The sequence below is a fragment of the Halichoerus grypus genome, chromosome 4, assembly GCF_964656455.1.
Source record: "Halichoerus grypus chromosome 4, mHalGry1.hap1.1, whole genome shotgun sequence".
NCBI classification, from domain to species: Eukaryota; Metazoa; Chordata; class Mammalia; order Carnivora; family Phocidae; genus Halichoerus; species Halichoerus grypus.
The window spans coordinates 109,112,167-109,125,575 of record NC_135715.1 but is presented as its reverse complement, the minus strand read 5'-3'; the positions used below and the strand labels follow the sequence as shown (position 1 = coordinate 109,125,575).

General features: G+C 37.8%; 1 protein-coding gene across 2 annotated transcripts in view; it reads right to left on the bottom strand.

Moving 5' to 3' along the window:
* The window catches only part of ARHGAP15 (Rho GTPase activating protein 15), a 599,115-nt gene that overhangs the window by 515,301 nt on the left and 70,405 nt on the right, over window positions 1-13,409 (bottom strand). For both annotated transcript variants that reach the window (XM_036090857.1, XM_036090859.2), the window contains exon 3: window positions 7,449-7,517. In XM_036090857.1, the coding sequence (XP_035946750.1) occupies window positions 7,449-7,517 (69 nt within the window). The remainder of the gene's footprint in view (window positions 1-7,448; window positions 7,518-13,409) is intronic.

Here is a 13,409-nt window from a genome sequence, read left to right as displayed (position 1 = left end):
TTGAACCGTTTTTCAAACACTGGGTTTGGCAAAGCATATATTATATGTTGCCAAGTGCTTTTCCCCATCATTTTAAACCCCTGTGTATTTCAAGGGAAATTTTACCCACATGTCTCTGATTTATTTACCCCTAACTCATCAAAATGTCATCTTGAAAAAGCTGCTATTGGATGTTTAAGAACTCCCGTGGCTTTTTTCCTGAGCCTTTCATCTTGAAACCAGTGTGTTTCATTTGGCCTCCACCAAACAAGTCCAGGTTCTGGTTGGGAAACTGGCTGATGAGGGGACATCTCTGTGTCTCAAGAGTTTTCTTCAGTCTTCTGGAGGCTTTTCTTATATCCCACCTCTCCTTCCTCATCCTCAACTTCTTTCTTCTTCCCTAAATTATATTTCTTTGTGTCCTTGATTTAAATACATTGCTCTTTCTTTGCCTGTCATTGGAATTCAGAAAGGAATGGCCTTCCCAGTTCCTGTCTGGGCAATTTATTAGCGTAATTCAATTGTTTCGTTATAACCTAATTTTGTTCTAGGCAGTAAGGAAGAAAGCATTGCTCAATGTTAATAGCCTTTGTTGGTGGTGGTGAGTGTGTGTGTTCTTTTTCTCTACTCTAGAGTTAAATGAAATTCAAATGTGGATAGGAGATGTTATTGTAACCTGTTTCTGTCTTTTAATGGCTTGTAATCTCCTTACCATAACCTCAAGACCCTTCATCATCTGAGCACTGCCTCGCACTCCCTGCACCCCCAACCCATTTCCCTTGTTCACTACATTCAAGCCAGTATGGCAGTCTTATAGTTTTTTAGTTTTTTAAAGATTTTATTTATTTGAGAGAGAGAGTGGGAGAGTGAGAGGGAGAAGGAGGCTTCCCGCTGAGCAGGGAGCCCGATGCGGGACCCGATCCCAGGCCCTTGGGATCAGGACCTGAGCTGAAGGCAGACGCTCAACCGACTGAGCCGCCCAGGTGCCCCTGGCAGTCTTGTAGTTTTTTAAAATGGACTTTGTTCTGACCTCCAGACCTTTGCACTTGCTGTTCCTCCTATTCACAACCTCTTCTTCTTTGAGTTCTTTGCTGGACAAACTCTGTGTATCCTGCAATCTCAGTTTAAATGCCCCTTTCAAAGAGTGCTTTTAGGACTCCTTAAACCGGGGTAGGTTAGCCCCTCTTTTATGGGAACTTATTTTTCTGCTGCCATAGCATGTTTTGTCATTTGCATTTGAAGAATGTTGCCTTCCCTTACTTGTTTAATACTTCATTCCTAGATTGAAGGAATGAAAACTCCTCAAGAAAAGGACATGACTATTTAGCATATCCTTGCATACCCCAAACTTAGCATAGCACCTAGCACAGGGATGGCCTCAACAAATACAGGAATTAATAAAGACACTTTTGTTGGAGGAAAGGAAGAGCACGGGAACCAGCAACAACCAGGAGATGGTTTCTATTAGAGTTATTAAATTACATAACTTAGTATTAACACACTACCAACTTGAAGGTCTGGGAGGATGTTATTTCAGAAAGCCTAATTTTATCTTACTAAAGTCAAATTTTGAAAGCCTGAAGAGCTTTTGGAAATTTTTTTTTTTTTTTTTTTTGTGCAATTTAAGGAAAGCACAGCCTGATCAATAAAATTATTCCCCCAGAGTGGCTGTCCTTTGTTTTAAAATAAAAAAACACTGTATGCTTACAATGTCTTTCATCCTCAAAGCCCTCACATGTATTAATTAATCCACAAAATGATATCTGGCTCCAAAAGGTAGAATCTGAGACTTAAGGTTTATCTGCAAAAGCCTGCTTTGCCCCCAAGCCATGGCAACTTCCTGAGCTCCATCCTACAAATCCTCCTAGCACGGGAGGTAGCAGATGATTCTCTAAAACCTGCCACAGGCTTTTGACTCCTGCAGGGTTATCCATAGACTGTCTCATACTCTTTTGATAAAAATAAAGATGATAAAAATTTAGCATGTTATAAACATGGTTATTTTTGTCGAGCATTTCTTTAAGGCAAAAAGGGAAAGTGCCCTGAAAATAATTAAGTATCATGAACAGTTACAACATGAAATATACAAGATCGGGAAACAAACACATATTAGTATATTTGACGTTTCTTGTTTAAAATCTTTGCTGCATTACAGTACTTGTTAAGCAACCATACGGATTCTCAGAAAATAATTTAGATCTCTTGCATTGATAGCATATGGAGTTGTATACCATGTGGCATGAATGACGTCACCTGTCAGTGAACTGGGTGGTTTCTGCCATGAGATTTTAGACTCCAGCTAGAAATGTATTTTTGCCAGTATTCAAAACAAATGCATTATGCTTCTGTTTAACCATGTTGATCATAGTCTACTTCATTAAAGGGAGCATTGAGAGGTGAAGCCTGGCTACCGGAGGGTGATAGCATCTATTGGCGCACCCACCATGGCAGATTCCACTTTTGTAAAATGAATCATTTTTCTCCAAGGGGGTAGATCTAATGAGATACTTTTGCCAGTTATGCTTAAAGCCAAGGCTTCTCATGATTTGTAGAAAATGTTCAGGGGAGTTCTGAAATAAAGGAAATGAGATTTATATAGCAAAAAGTGTTGGACATAAATAAGCTCAAAAATCCATATGGTAAAAATAATGAGTAATAACACCAACTTAAAGAATTTTATTATTTTCTAAAATGTTTTAATGTATACTATTATATCTATAATAGTTCATCCTGACTGGTACTGCTAAGGGAAACTATTGTGAGAACCTCTGGCTGACTCCAGAAGCAATAGTGGGAAGGAAGGGAGTAGTAGAGATGAAAGTAAGGAACATACCAGATTTGTGGGAAACAATATGTGTGTCTAGGTAAAAAATAATATAAGGTTAGATTAGTCAGACACAAAGAAAACTTTATAGATTTTAGAAATAATTCAAGCCTTAGTGTGAATGGTAATGGATAATGAAAATTTAATTGGGGGGGTGCCTAGGTGGCTCAGTTGGTTAAGCAACCGACTCTTGATTTCAGTTCAAGTCATAATCTCAGGGTCGTGAGATCAAGCCCCACATTGGGCTCTGAGCTGGGCATGGAACGTGCTTGGAATTCTCTCTCTCCCCCTGCCCTTCCCCCCTCTCCCCCCAGCAGGTTTTAGAGAATCTTTCTCGTAGAGAACCTCTACAAATAGCACGCATATATTTGTTAACATCTGAATCAACAGTATAATTTTAATACACCTTTCATATCTTATTATTAAATCAGTTGACAAACATGTCCTTTCTGAGCAAGCCCTAGTATCAAAAGCAATGTAAGGGGAAGTATGGTATAATAAAGAAAATACAAGTCATGACCCTCTAACTTCAAAGTATTTACAGTGTAACCGTGGAACAAGTATATTACCCATGAACTGAGAGTGAACAATACAAAAGAGTGCCAAGATGAAGAAATTAATTGTCACAGAAAATCCAAGCACTCTCAGGGTAAAAGCCATGTCTTAATCATGTTACCATCCCTAGCTTGAGGGTGTGTATTTGGGAATAGATAATAAATAGATAAATAAGGACCCATGAGAGAAGTCTATAGACTTGATGTCATAGAGAATAAGAAGCTATTGAGTGCTTTGACAAGGAAAATGAAGTAATGAAGGTACCGTTTCCAGAAGACTGGTGTGGAATTGCTACGCAGGATCAGTGGGAAGAGCACAGTGGAGTCTAGGGGAGAGGTGGGGGCCGCCATCAGAAGCATCTGAAGGCCTGGGCAAGGATGTGTGTATAACCATAAAGAAAAATGTGGGCACCACACCCATTGCAGAGAAACTGCTTTGGAAAATAGTGACTTGCTTAATGGGCTATGGATAAGATAGAGGATCCAAGAAAATGCATTCTAAGCCTGGAGGCATGGTTGCTACTTGTAAAGAGAGGCTTGATGGAAAAGGAAACCAGTTGGGGAACAAAGTGATGATGGGTTCAGTCTGGGAGAATTCACTTCTAAGATGACAAGGAGACACAGTAGAACAAATGACTGGCTAGCACTTCAAGATATAGGATGAGATAATGAAGAGAAAGTACACAAGCATAGATCTGTGTATTACAAACTTGCAAGTAAAAATAAAAACCATTAACTGTTCCATTTGTACATTAATTTAACACACATTTACTGAGTTCTTACCATGTTCTAGCAAGTGTTATAATCATGGGAATGGAGTTACGAATATAGGAGACAGTACCCCTGCTCTCACAGAACATTCTAACAAAAAAAACAAATAAAAAGAAATTGTATAGTATGCCACATGGTAGTAAATTCCACGGGGAAAGTTAAATTAGGTTAAGAGAAAAGGAGTGTGAATGGCAATGGTGTGTTTTCTTATTTATTTATTTGTTTTTAGGGAGATTAGGAAAGACCTATCTTAAAAGGTGGTATTTGAACAGAGGCACAAAATGAATCATTTTGACATAGGAAAGAGCAGGTATAATGGCCCTGTGAGAGAAGTAAGGAGGTCAGCTTGGCTGGAGCAGAATGAGCCAGGAGAAGAAGGGAAAAGGTGAGGCCAGAGAGATAGCTGATACCAGTAGGATCTGGTAAGATGAACCCTCCATGTTTGTCAGCCTTTACCCTGGGAGATCCTGGAGGCCAGAGAAGAATTTGAATCAAGGAGTGACATGACCTAGCTTACATTTTAACAAGGTCACTCTGGCCCTTGTTTTGAAAATAAAAAGTAGAAAGCGAGGGTGAAAGCAGCACATCAGTTGAAGGCTATTGCAGTAAATCAGGTGAGAGATGAGATAGCATAAAGTTGGTGAGAAGAGAACTGATTCTGGTGTATTCTGAAGATGGAGCAAACAGCTTAACAGATGCTTAAGTTTATGTTATGAGAAAAGATGACCTTAAGAGTTTTGACTGAAGAACCTGGAAGAATGGAGTTAGCATCTAGTGAAATGGAGAAGGTTGAAAGAAGCAAGTTTGGGAGAAAATCAGAATGAGCTTGGGATATGTTAAGTTTGAGATGTATGTTAGACATAAAGTGAATACGCCACAACATACAGTACTGGAGCTTAGAGCAGTGGGCCACGCTGGAGAAGTGGTTAGTGTAACATAATATCTAAAACCGGAGCACTGAACGATACACTGTAGGGAATAAATATAAAGAGAAAGAAGAAAAGTTAGGTTGAGCTACAAGATGAAGATGAACCAGCAAAGGTAATGGAAAATGGGTGGCTATTTAATTCATTGGAGATCCATAAGAATGTGGTTTACTCATGGCAGTCATATGAGGAAAGTGTTTCAAAGAGAGTTATCAGTTGGGTTAAATTACGAGGTCTAATGAGAAAACAGACTTTACCAATAGATTTAGCAATATAGAAGCAATTGATGACCTCGATAGGAGATTAGTAGTTGAGATAAAGGTCTAAATGGAGTTGGTTCAAGACATAAAGGAGGGGAGAAACCAACCACAATAAAAGTAGATAATCCTTATAAGGAATTTTTAGTCTAAAACAAAGAAAGTAATAGAACAATGGCCAGAATGGAGATGGGGGATCTAGAACATGCAAAATGAATGAAAATAAAAGAACTGAACTAGAAAAATAAATATTTTTGGTGTTGAGGATGAGAAAGCCCAAAGATAATGGGGGAATTCTTAATCTCAGGAAACAAACTGAGGGTTGCTGGAGTGGTGGGGGGTGGGAGGGATGGGGTGGCTGGGTGATAGGCATTGGGGAGGGTATGTGCTATGGTGAGCACTGTGAATTGTGTAAGACTGTTGAATCACAGACCTGTACCTCTGAAACAAATAATACATTATATGTTAAAAAAAAGAAGATAGTAGGAAGGGAAAACTGAAGGGGGGGAAATCGGAGGGGAAGAAGAACCATGAGAGACTATGGACTTTGAGAAACAAACTGAGGATTCTAGAGGGGAGGGGGGTGGGGGGATGGGTTAGCTTGGTGATGGGTATTAAAGAGGGCACGTACTGCATGGAGCACTGGAGGTTATACGCAAACAATGAATAATGGAACATCAAAAACTAATGATGTAATGTGTGGTGATTAACATAACAATAAAATAAAATTTTAAAAAAAGATAATGGGGATGGAATAGCAGGGAAAAGATAGGAATAAAGTCATCTAGGTGCTGTATCCTATAAGCCGATGGAACTGGAAGCATGTTGGTCAATGTGAAATCCAACAGGAAGGATAAGCATGGAGAAAAGGGGTATTATGTTTATCAAAAAGGAGTCATTAATAGAAAGAAGTGTCAGAACATATCAGGAAATTTGGGCTTAAATGTTTTTTGTATTTTTGGCTTTTTAAAAAAGATTTTATTTTTTTATTTGACAGAGAGACAGCACGAGAAAGCACAGCAGGGTGAGTGCAGCAGGGAGAGAGGGAGAAGCAGACTCTCCCCTGAGCAGGGAGCCCAATGCAGGGCTCAATCCCAGGGTCCTGGGATCACGACCTGACCCGTGCATAGGCAGCTGCTTAACCGACTGAGCCGCCCAGGGGCCCCAAGGGCTTATATGTTTTTAACATATTTCTAATACTTCATTCATGTTATTTACAAAGTTTCAGGCACTTTTCTAGTCATTAGGATACAACAACAAACAAAATGGAAACAAAAAATCCCAGCTTTAGTGGGCTTAGAATTTACTGGTAGGGGATTAATTTTTTTCTTTTTCTTTTTCTTTTTTTTTTTTTTTTTAAGATTTATTCATTTATTTGAGAGAGAGATCATGAGCAGGAGGGCAGAGGGAGAAGGAGAGAGAAACTCAAGCAGACTCCATACTGAATATAGAGCCCAACACAGGGCTTGATCCCATGACCCTGAGATCACGATCTGAGCTGAAACCAAGAGTAGGATGCTCAACCGACTGAGCCACACAGGCACCCTGGGATTAATTTTTTTCTTAAAAAAAATTGTCAAAATTTTCAGTAGGCCCCAAATAATCTCTGCTTCTTGTTATTCACAGCCTTGTGTAATCCCTTCTTCTTGAGTATGGACTGGACTTAGTGACTTGATTCTGATCATGAGAATGTGGAAAAGTTGACGGGATATCACTACCATGATTAGGTTATAAAGGATTTGCCTTCTGTCTTGCTAGCAGAATCCTTTGCCTTCTCAGTTTCACTGCTTTGAAGAAGCAAGCTGCCTTTTTGGTGAAACCTACGTGGCAGGAAACTGAGAGCAGCCTCTGGATCACATTCCTGGAGGAACTGAACCCTGCCAACAACCATGTGCATGAACAGGAAAGCAGATCCTTCCCCAGTCAAGCCTTCAGATGTGACCCCAATTCTGGCTTAAAGTTTGATTGAAATCTTCTGAGAGACTCTGAACTAGAGGACTCTGCTAAGCCATGCCTGGATTCCTGACCCACACAAACATAAGATAACAATGTGTGCTGTTTTAAGTTGTTGAGTTTTGGGTTAATTTATTCTGTAGCAGTAGATAAATAATACAATATTGTAGGGAAATAAGCTTACCAATTGTTCCAATGGAGGAATGACATCTTTCAAGACATGCTGTGAATGATTCCTTCTGTGTCGGGATATCTGAAAAAATATTGGCATTAGATATTATTATATTATTTTTCTCCAAAAAAAAAGCTATAAATGATTTAAAAGAGCATATTTTAGTAAAGTACACAGGTAAATAACCATATTCAGATTCATTCAAGAAGTCAGAGTAGATATAAAATGGAAAGTAAATGTTTTAGACATTGACTAATTTGAATAAAATGTGTACTCAAAGATTGCTGGCTGCAACAATATCTCCTATTCAATGTACACTTCTTACCATGTAACCCTGACACTCCTCCTATCAAGTGGGGGGTCTATGTTCTTTCATTTTGAACCTGGGCAGAGCTTTATGCCTGTTTCATTCAAAAAGCACGGCAGAAGTGACTCTACATGACTTAAAATAGTAGAGCATAAAAATGTCATGTACTTCCTCCTTGTTCTCTTAGAACCCTCACATTTGGAAAATATTCACCATGTTGGGATGAAGCCCAAATCATCTCACACAGAGAGATCACAGGGAGAGACCTCATAGGTTTTCTGGCTAAGAGATGAACTGAGGTTCTAGCAGACAGCTTGTATCAACTGCCAGTCATATGAGTATAGATATTTTCTGATGGTTCCCTCTGCTGGCCATTGAGTCATCCCCATGCTTCAAGTCCTAGTAGAAGCCTCAAACACTGTGTAGTAGACAAAAGCTGTTCCTGCTATGTCTTACCTGAATTTTTGACCAGACTCCATAAGCATAAAAAAAAAAAATCACTGTTTTATATCTTTATATTTCAGGGTGACTTGCAAGGAAACAAAATATTTAATGTTGAAACACCTTGTGTTTATGATATGATATGAGCTCAGCTTTTTCAGAGTCAATGTTCTATTAATTTTCAGGCCTTCTACGAATGTATTTAAAGACACAATAATCAATGGATTAGTGTTTTTGGAACAAAATTTTTAAAATGCCTATGGTTGTTTCTGCCAAAGAAGCACCATAGACTGATTCTATAATAAAAAGAGAAGAAGAAGGAATTTATAATGAAATATTGTACTGTTTGATAATTTAAATAGAAGCTCTAATTAATAATCCTATTTTACTAGGCAGGAATTCTCCAGTATTTTACATGAAGGTGGCAGGGTATAAGGCCGAAGAGACAGGGAAGTAGGAAAAGAAAGAATGAGAGAGAGAGAAAGAGAGACTGCAGGATGAGTGTGAGGTATTAAAGAATAAAGCAGGTCTGAGAACTGTCTAGAAAAGAACTTTGGATGGCTTTGTGGTTACTGGCACATGTAACTGACTGAAGGAATTAAATCAAAGCGTTTTAAGATTTTGAGAGACTTGTATTAGCAAAGAAACCAAAAGCCTGGCCTCAAAAACCTGTGACTCTATACAACCCTTGAACCCCATATTTTCTCCATAAAACTGCATTGTGAAAGCAGTACAACCTCCAAGGGAGCATTCTCTTCCAAGCTCACTTTCAATATGGCCAGTGGGGGATGATGGAGGAGAAGGAGCCTCCCAAAAGCAGAGCCAGAAACCTTGGAGAACAATGGGCATGGGGAATTATCCCAAAAAGGAGAACCAGGAGAGCCAGGAACAGACTCTGCGGCGAGGGCAGCGGTCTCAGAGGGCCTGCCCAGCAGGCTTTAATAATCATTTGGGTCAAGTGACTGTTGGCTGGTTACCATTTATTTCCTTTACACATGAGAGCGTGTTTCCAGTTATCAAGTTCTCGTTCCACCATTGTCTATTGGATGTGATGTGAAAAACAGAACAAAGAACTCATTTTTTTCAAGTTCTAAACCTCTAACCCCCTGGAGAGAAATTGGCATGATGGAGAAAGTTATTTATCACTGCTATTCTTCTATTGGAATTTGATGTAGTAATTGCATGGGACTTTTGGTCATCTTCTTTGGGGAGGTGGATAGATGTATTTCTAAGTGTTGAAGACAGGTGCAAATTGACATACAGTGAAGGGGTGGGGGGACTGTGGTAGCCCCTGATGCCTGCTCACCAAAATTCTGTCCTTTCTCCAGGACATTTATCTAGACTGCATTTCTCAGCCTGCCTTGCAGTTAGGAGTGGCCACATGACTGTTCAGACCAACAGGATGAGAAGCCTTCCCCATTCAAAGCTATTAACCAGTGAGTGTTTCCCCTCCATGTTCCCTGCCATGCTGGCTGGGAGTGCACACTGAATGAGGCCATGCAGGAGGCTGAAGAGGCAAGATAGAAGAAGACTCTGAATCGCCATGTGGAGAAAAGCCAAACAGAGGCCAGGAAAACGCATTTTGTTTTATTTAGTAAACTTTTTATTTTGGAAAAATTTTATACTTAGAGAAAAGTTGTAGCAAGGACAGAGAGTTCCTATAGAAAATTACCTTCTAACTGTTTGTAGTGAGAAATAAACTTCTATTTCTTGGAGCCATTGTGTATTTTAGAGAATTTTATAGCTGCTAGCATTACCTTAAATAAAACAACCATAGTTGATCTTAATTCATGTTGAAATGAATATATATATTCATATATATATATTCACATATATACTGGGTATTTAAACCTTTTAAGGAACCAGGCATTTATTTTGTACTGCTCTGCATTTGGAACTTACTTCTCTTAACTATTAGTCATTAAACTAGGATTTATTATCTTCACTGAAAATTTAATATATATGCCTAACATTCAATTTACAAGGGTGGAAAAATTCTGGGATTCTTTTTTTCTTGTTCTATTTCCTTGAAACTTGTTGGATTTCCAGTCTTGGGCTAAAAATCACTCTCCTAGCCTACAAAATACCTCAAGCTGTAAATATTAGAGTAGTATCAAGTGATGTCTCCACAACATTGATGAATAAGCACCTGGGCATTCACTTGTGTCAGTCTTACCATTCCTTCTATGGCCAAACCATGCCTACCTTTGTCCTACCACTACTAGATTTTGATGGGTATATTGGCCCACCAGCATTTAAATAGTCTCTTCTAGTCACTATAGAAAGTTTTCTTATGAGGCAATGTTTTAAAATGCATTGTGTGTATATTACCAGAGGCACAAGAGATGATTTTAGCTGATGAATGTTTTAATTATCATTTACACAAACTTAAGTTTTAGCAGGAAAACTTACCACACAAAGACATTTGTTAGTGGTATGAATACATTTTCCATTAAAATAGAATATAAATAATATAATTAAATAAGTACTATGTAGTGTGCAATATGGGGGGAAAAACCCACAAACGTAGTAAGTGAATGACTGAAATTTGGGAAACAAATTTTTTTAAAGATTTATTTATTTATTTATTATTTATTTTAGAGAGAGAGAAGGAGAGCACACTCGTGAGTGCAGTGGTGGTGGGAGGAGAGGAGGAAGGACCATGGGAGAGGGAGAAAACGTCTCAGGCAGTCTCCACACTGAGCGCGGAGCCTGGCGGTGGGGGGAACTCCATCTCACTACCCTGAGATCACTATCCAAGCGATAATCAAGAGTTGGACACCTAACCGACTGCGCAACCCAGGCCCCTCTGGGAAACAAATTTTAATGAGAAGAAATCAGAACACAAATGACCAGTTACTGAGCACATATTTATTTCATCCTTAAAGGGAACTATTGGGTCCATGGTATAAATAAGAATTCAGATTGGGAAATGACACAGTGTTACTGTCTGTTAACATGTTTTGAGTGCTTATTATTTGCCAGGCACTGTTCTAAGTATTTTGCACATATTAACATACTTAATTCTCACTCTTTTTTCATAAATGTAGAAACACAGATACAGACAGTTTAAGTAATTTTAAAGATCCAGAGCTAGTAAAAGCCATGGGTGATATTTAACCAGGATCTAAGCCTTCAACTATTACACTTTATTGCTTCACCAGCAATATAATGTATATGCATAAAGGCAATCATTACATTCTTGGGGAACTCCAAAGTTGAGATTATCCACATGCATAAGGGGATATTTCTAAGGAAGAAATTTGAGTCAAACTTATAAATTTGTACACGTTTACACAGGGAGCTAGAAATCAGGTTTCAAATCTGTTATGAATTATCTTAATTTTCCTTTAGGGAAAGTAATATTGCTGATCATTCCTAAATCAACAAGCTAGCCAATCTATCATGTTCAACCAAGTTATGGAGATGCAGGAAAAAAGAGAACTTTCATCACCTGTCTTTGCTTTAATGCTCTTCTCAATTAAGCATTAGGCACAGAAATGTGTTATCATCCCAAATCAGATTACTCTGACTGAGATTTATGATTTAGGAAATTGTGAATCCAAATTTGCTTAGTTGTGTTACATGGATATCAAGAAAAGTTATTTCAAGAAAGCTGTTTTTATGCGATTTATTTAATTGAAATGATAATTATAAAGAACACTTGAGGTCAATCAAAACTTCCTGAGGTAAGTTTGAAGGGAACAGAGGCTCTCCTAAGCCATACATAGTATAAAATAACAGAAAATCTTATAGTATTTGTACATGTTTCTCTATCAATAGTATCTATCAACAGTATTATTAGTAGTATCTGAAAATTTTGCAAATTATTACGGGACACTTTCTTGAGAAACGTTTCTACTGAAGACATCAGATGTCCTGATAAACCATTCATTTAGCCAGTAAACATCGCATGCTTAGTACAGTTATATGCTAGTAGTTTCTAAGAGTAGTTGTTCAAAATATACATGTTTGTTGTGTTTGTTGATGTTATCAAATATCTCTAATACTAGTGTTGCAAGAAGAGTACTTCATTTTTGGACAGTCCTAATTTTTTCTCAATGTATCTGATATTAAAAACCTATGTTTTGCTCTGCAGATTGCTTCTGGGTGAGTTTCAGAATGCTAGCAATGGTGGGCTCCATTGTTCAATCTCAGGTCCTTTTCACTTTTGCAGCAATTCTTAATTAATTACTGAATTTGGAAAACTTGAATAGCAATAATAATATTAGCAGTAGCTTGATACGACATTATTTTAATACATTATATTCTCTGTGAGTTACAGAAGCATTTCCTCTGAGGAAGGCTTAAAATACGGTTTTTACGACTTATGTTTGCTTTCTTTTTTGCTTCCAAATGTTCTGAAATAGTATACAGATCTTTCCTCTCACGTAAGTGGACATGTATGTATATCTACCACATATTTATTTAAGTGTCCACAGTCTGATTTTTTGCTAGTTTGTACACTCTTAAATTATGAAATGTTGGTTTCAATACTATTTTACAGTTCTCATTTGAGAAAGGTTACTTCACACTTTCTTTTGAGAGGGATATGGTTATGTCTTAACTGTTTTCTTATCACAGTGTTCTGCATCTTAAGCAACTGAGCTTTAACAATAAAAACGTGAGTTGTTGACAATCCTTCCTTTGAAGAGAAGAACAAGTCAGCCCTCATCTTTTTGCAATGATGTCATCTTCCTATTGATTTATTATGTTCAGTAAATGGGAATGATTTGTAGCTATCATTGGAAAAGAAAAAACTTGAAATACAAATGACTTCTGCTTGGATTTTTTTGGAAACCAATATCAGATGAATATTTCACTGAATTACTTTTAGATCAGATCTATGTGTTTCTCCTTCTTTGTTTCCACCTACCACTCTCCCCACTCCTTCTCTGCCCCTTCTCAGGTACGTTAGCTTTATAATTGTTCAAAGCAAAGTTGGAAGCATGAAATACTGAGAATGTGCAATGCATATTTGCCTTTAAATTCCTTTTTGTTCTTATTATACATCATAATTAAGTTTTCCAGATATATTTTCCTCCAAAAAGAAAAAATTAAAAAGTCATTTTTTTGAAGTGTTTTCATTTTTTTCTTCCATTTCTTCTTCATTTTAATCTATTTAAAGAACACGAAACTGATGGGTGGGACTAGTGCTTGGTACGAAGTAAAAATAACAGAATTTGGGCATATTATTTTCCTGGTATAGGAAGGTCTACTATGAA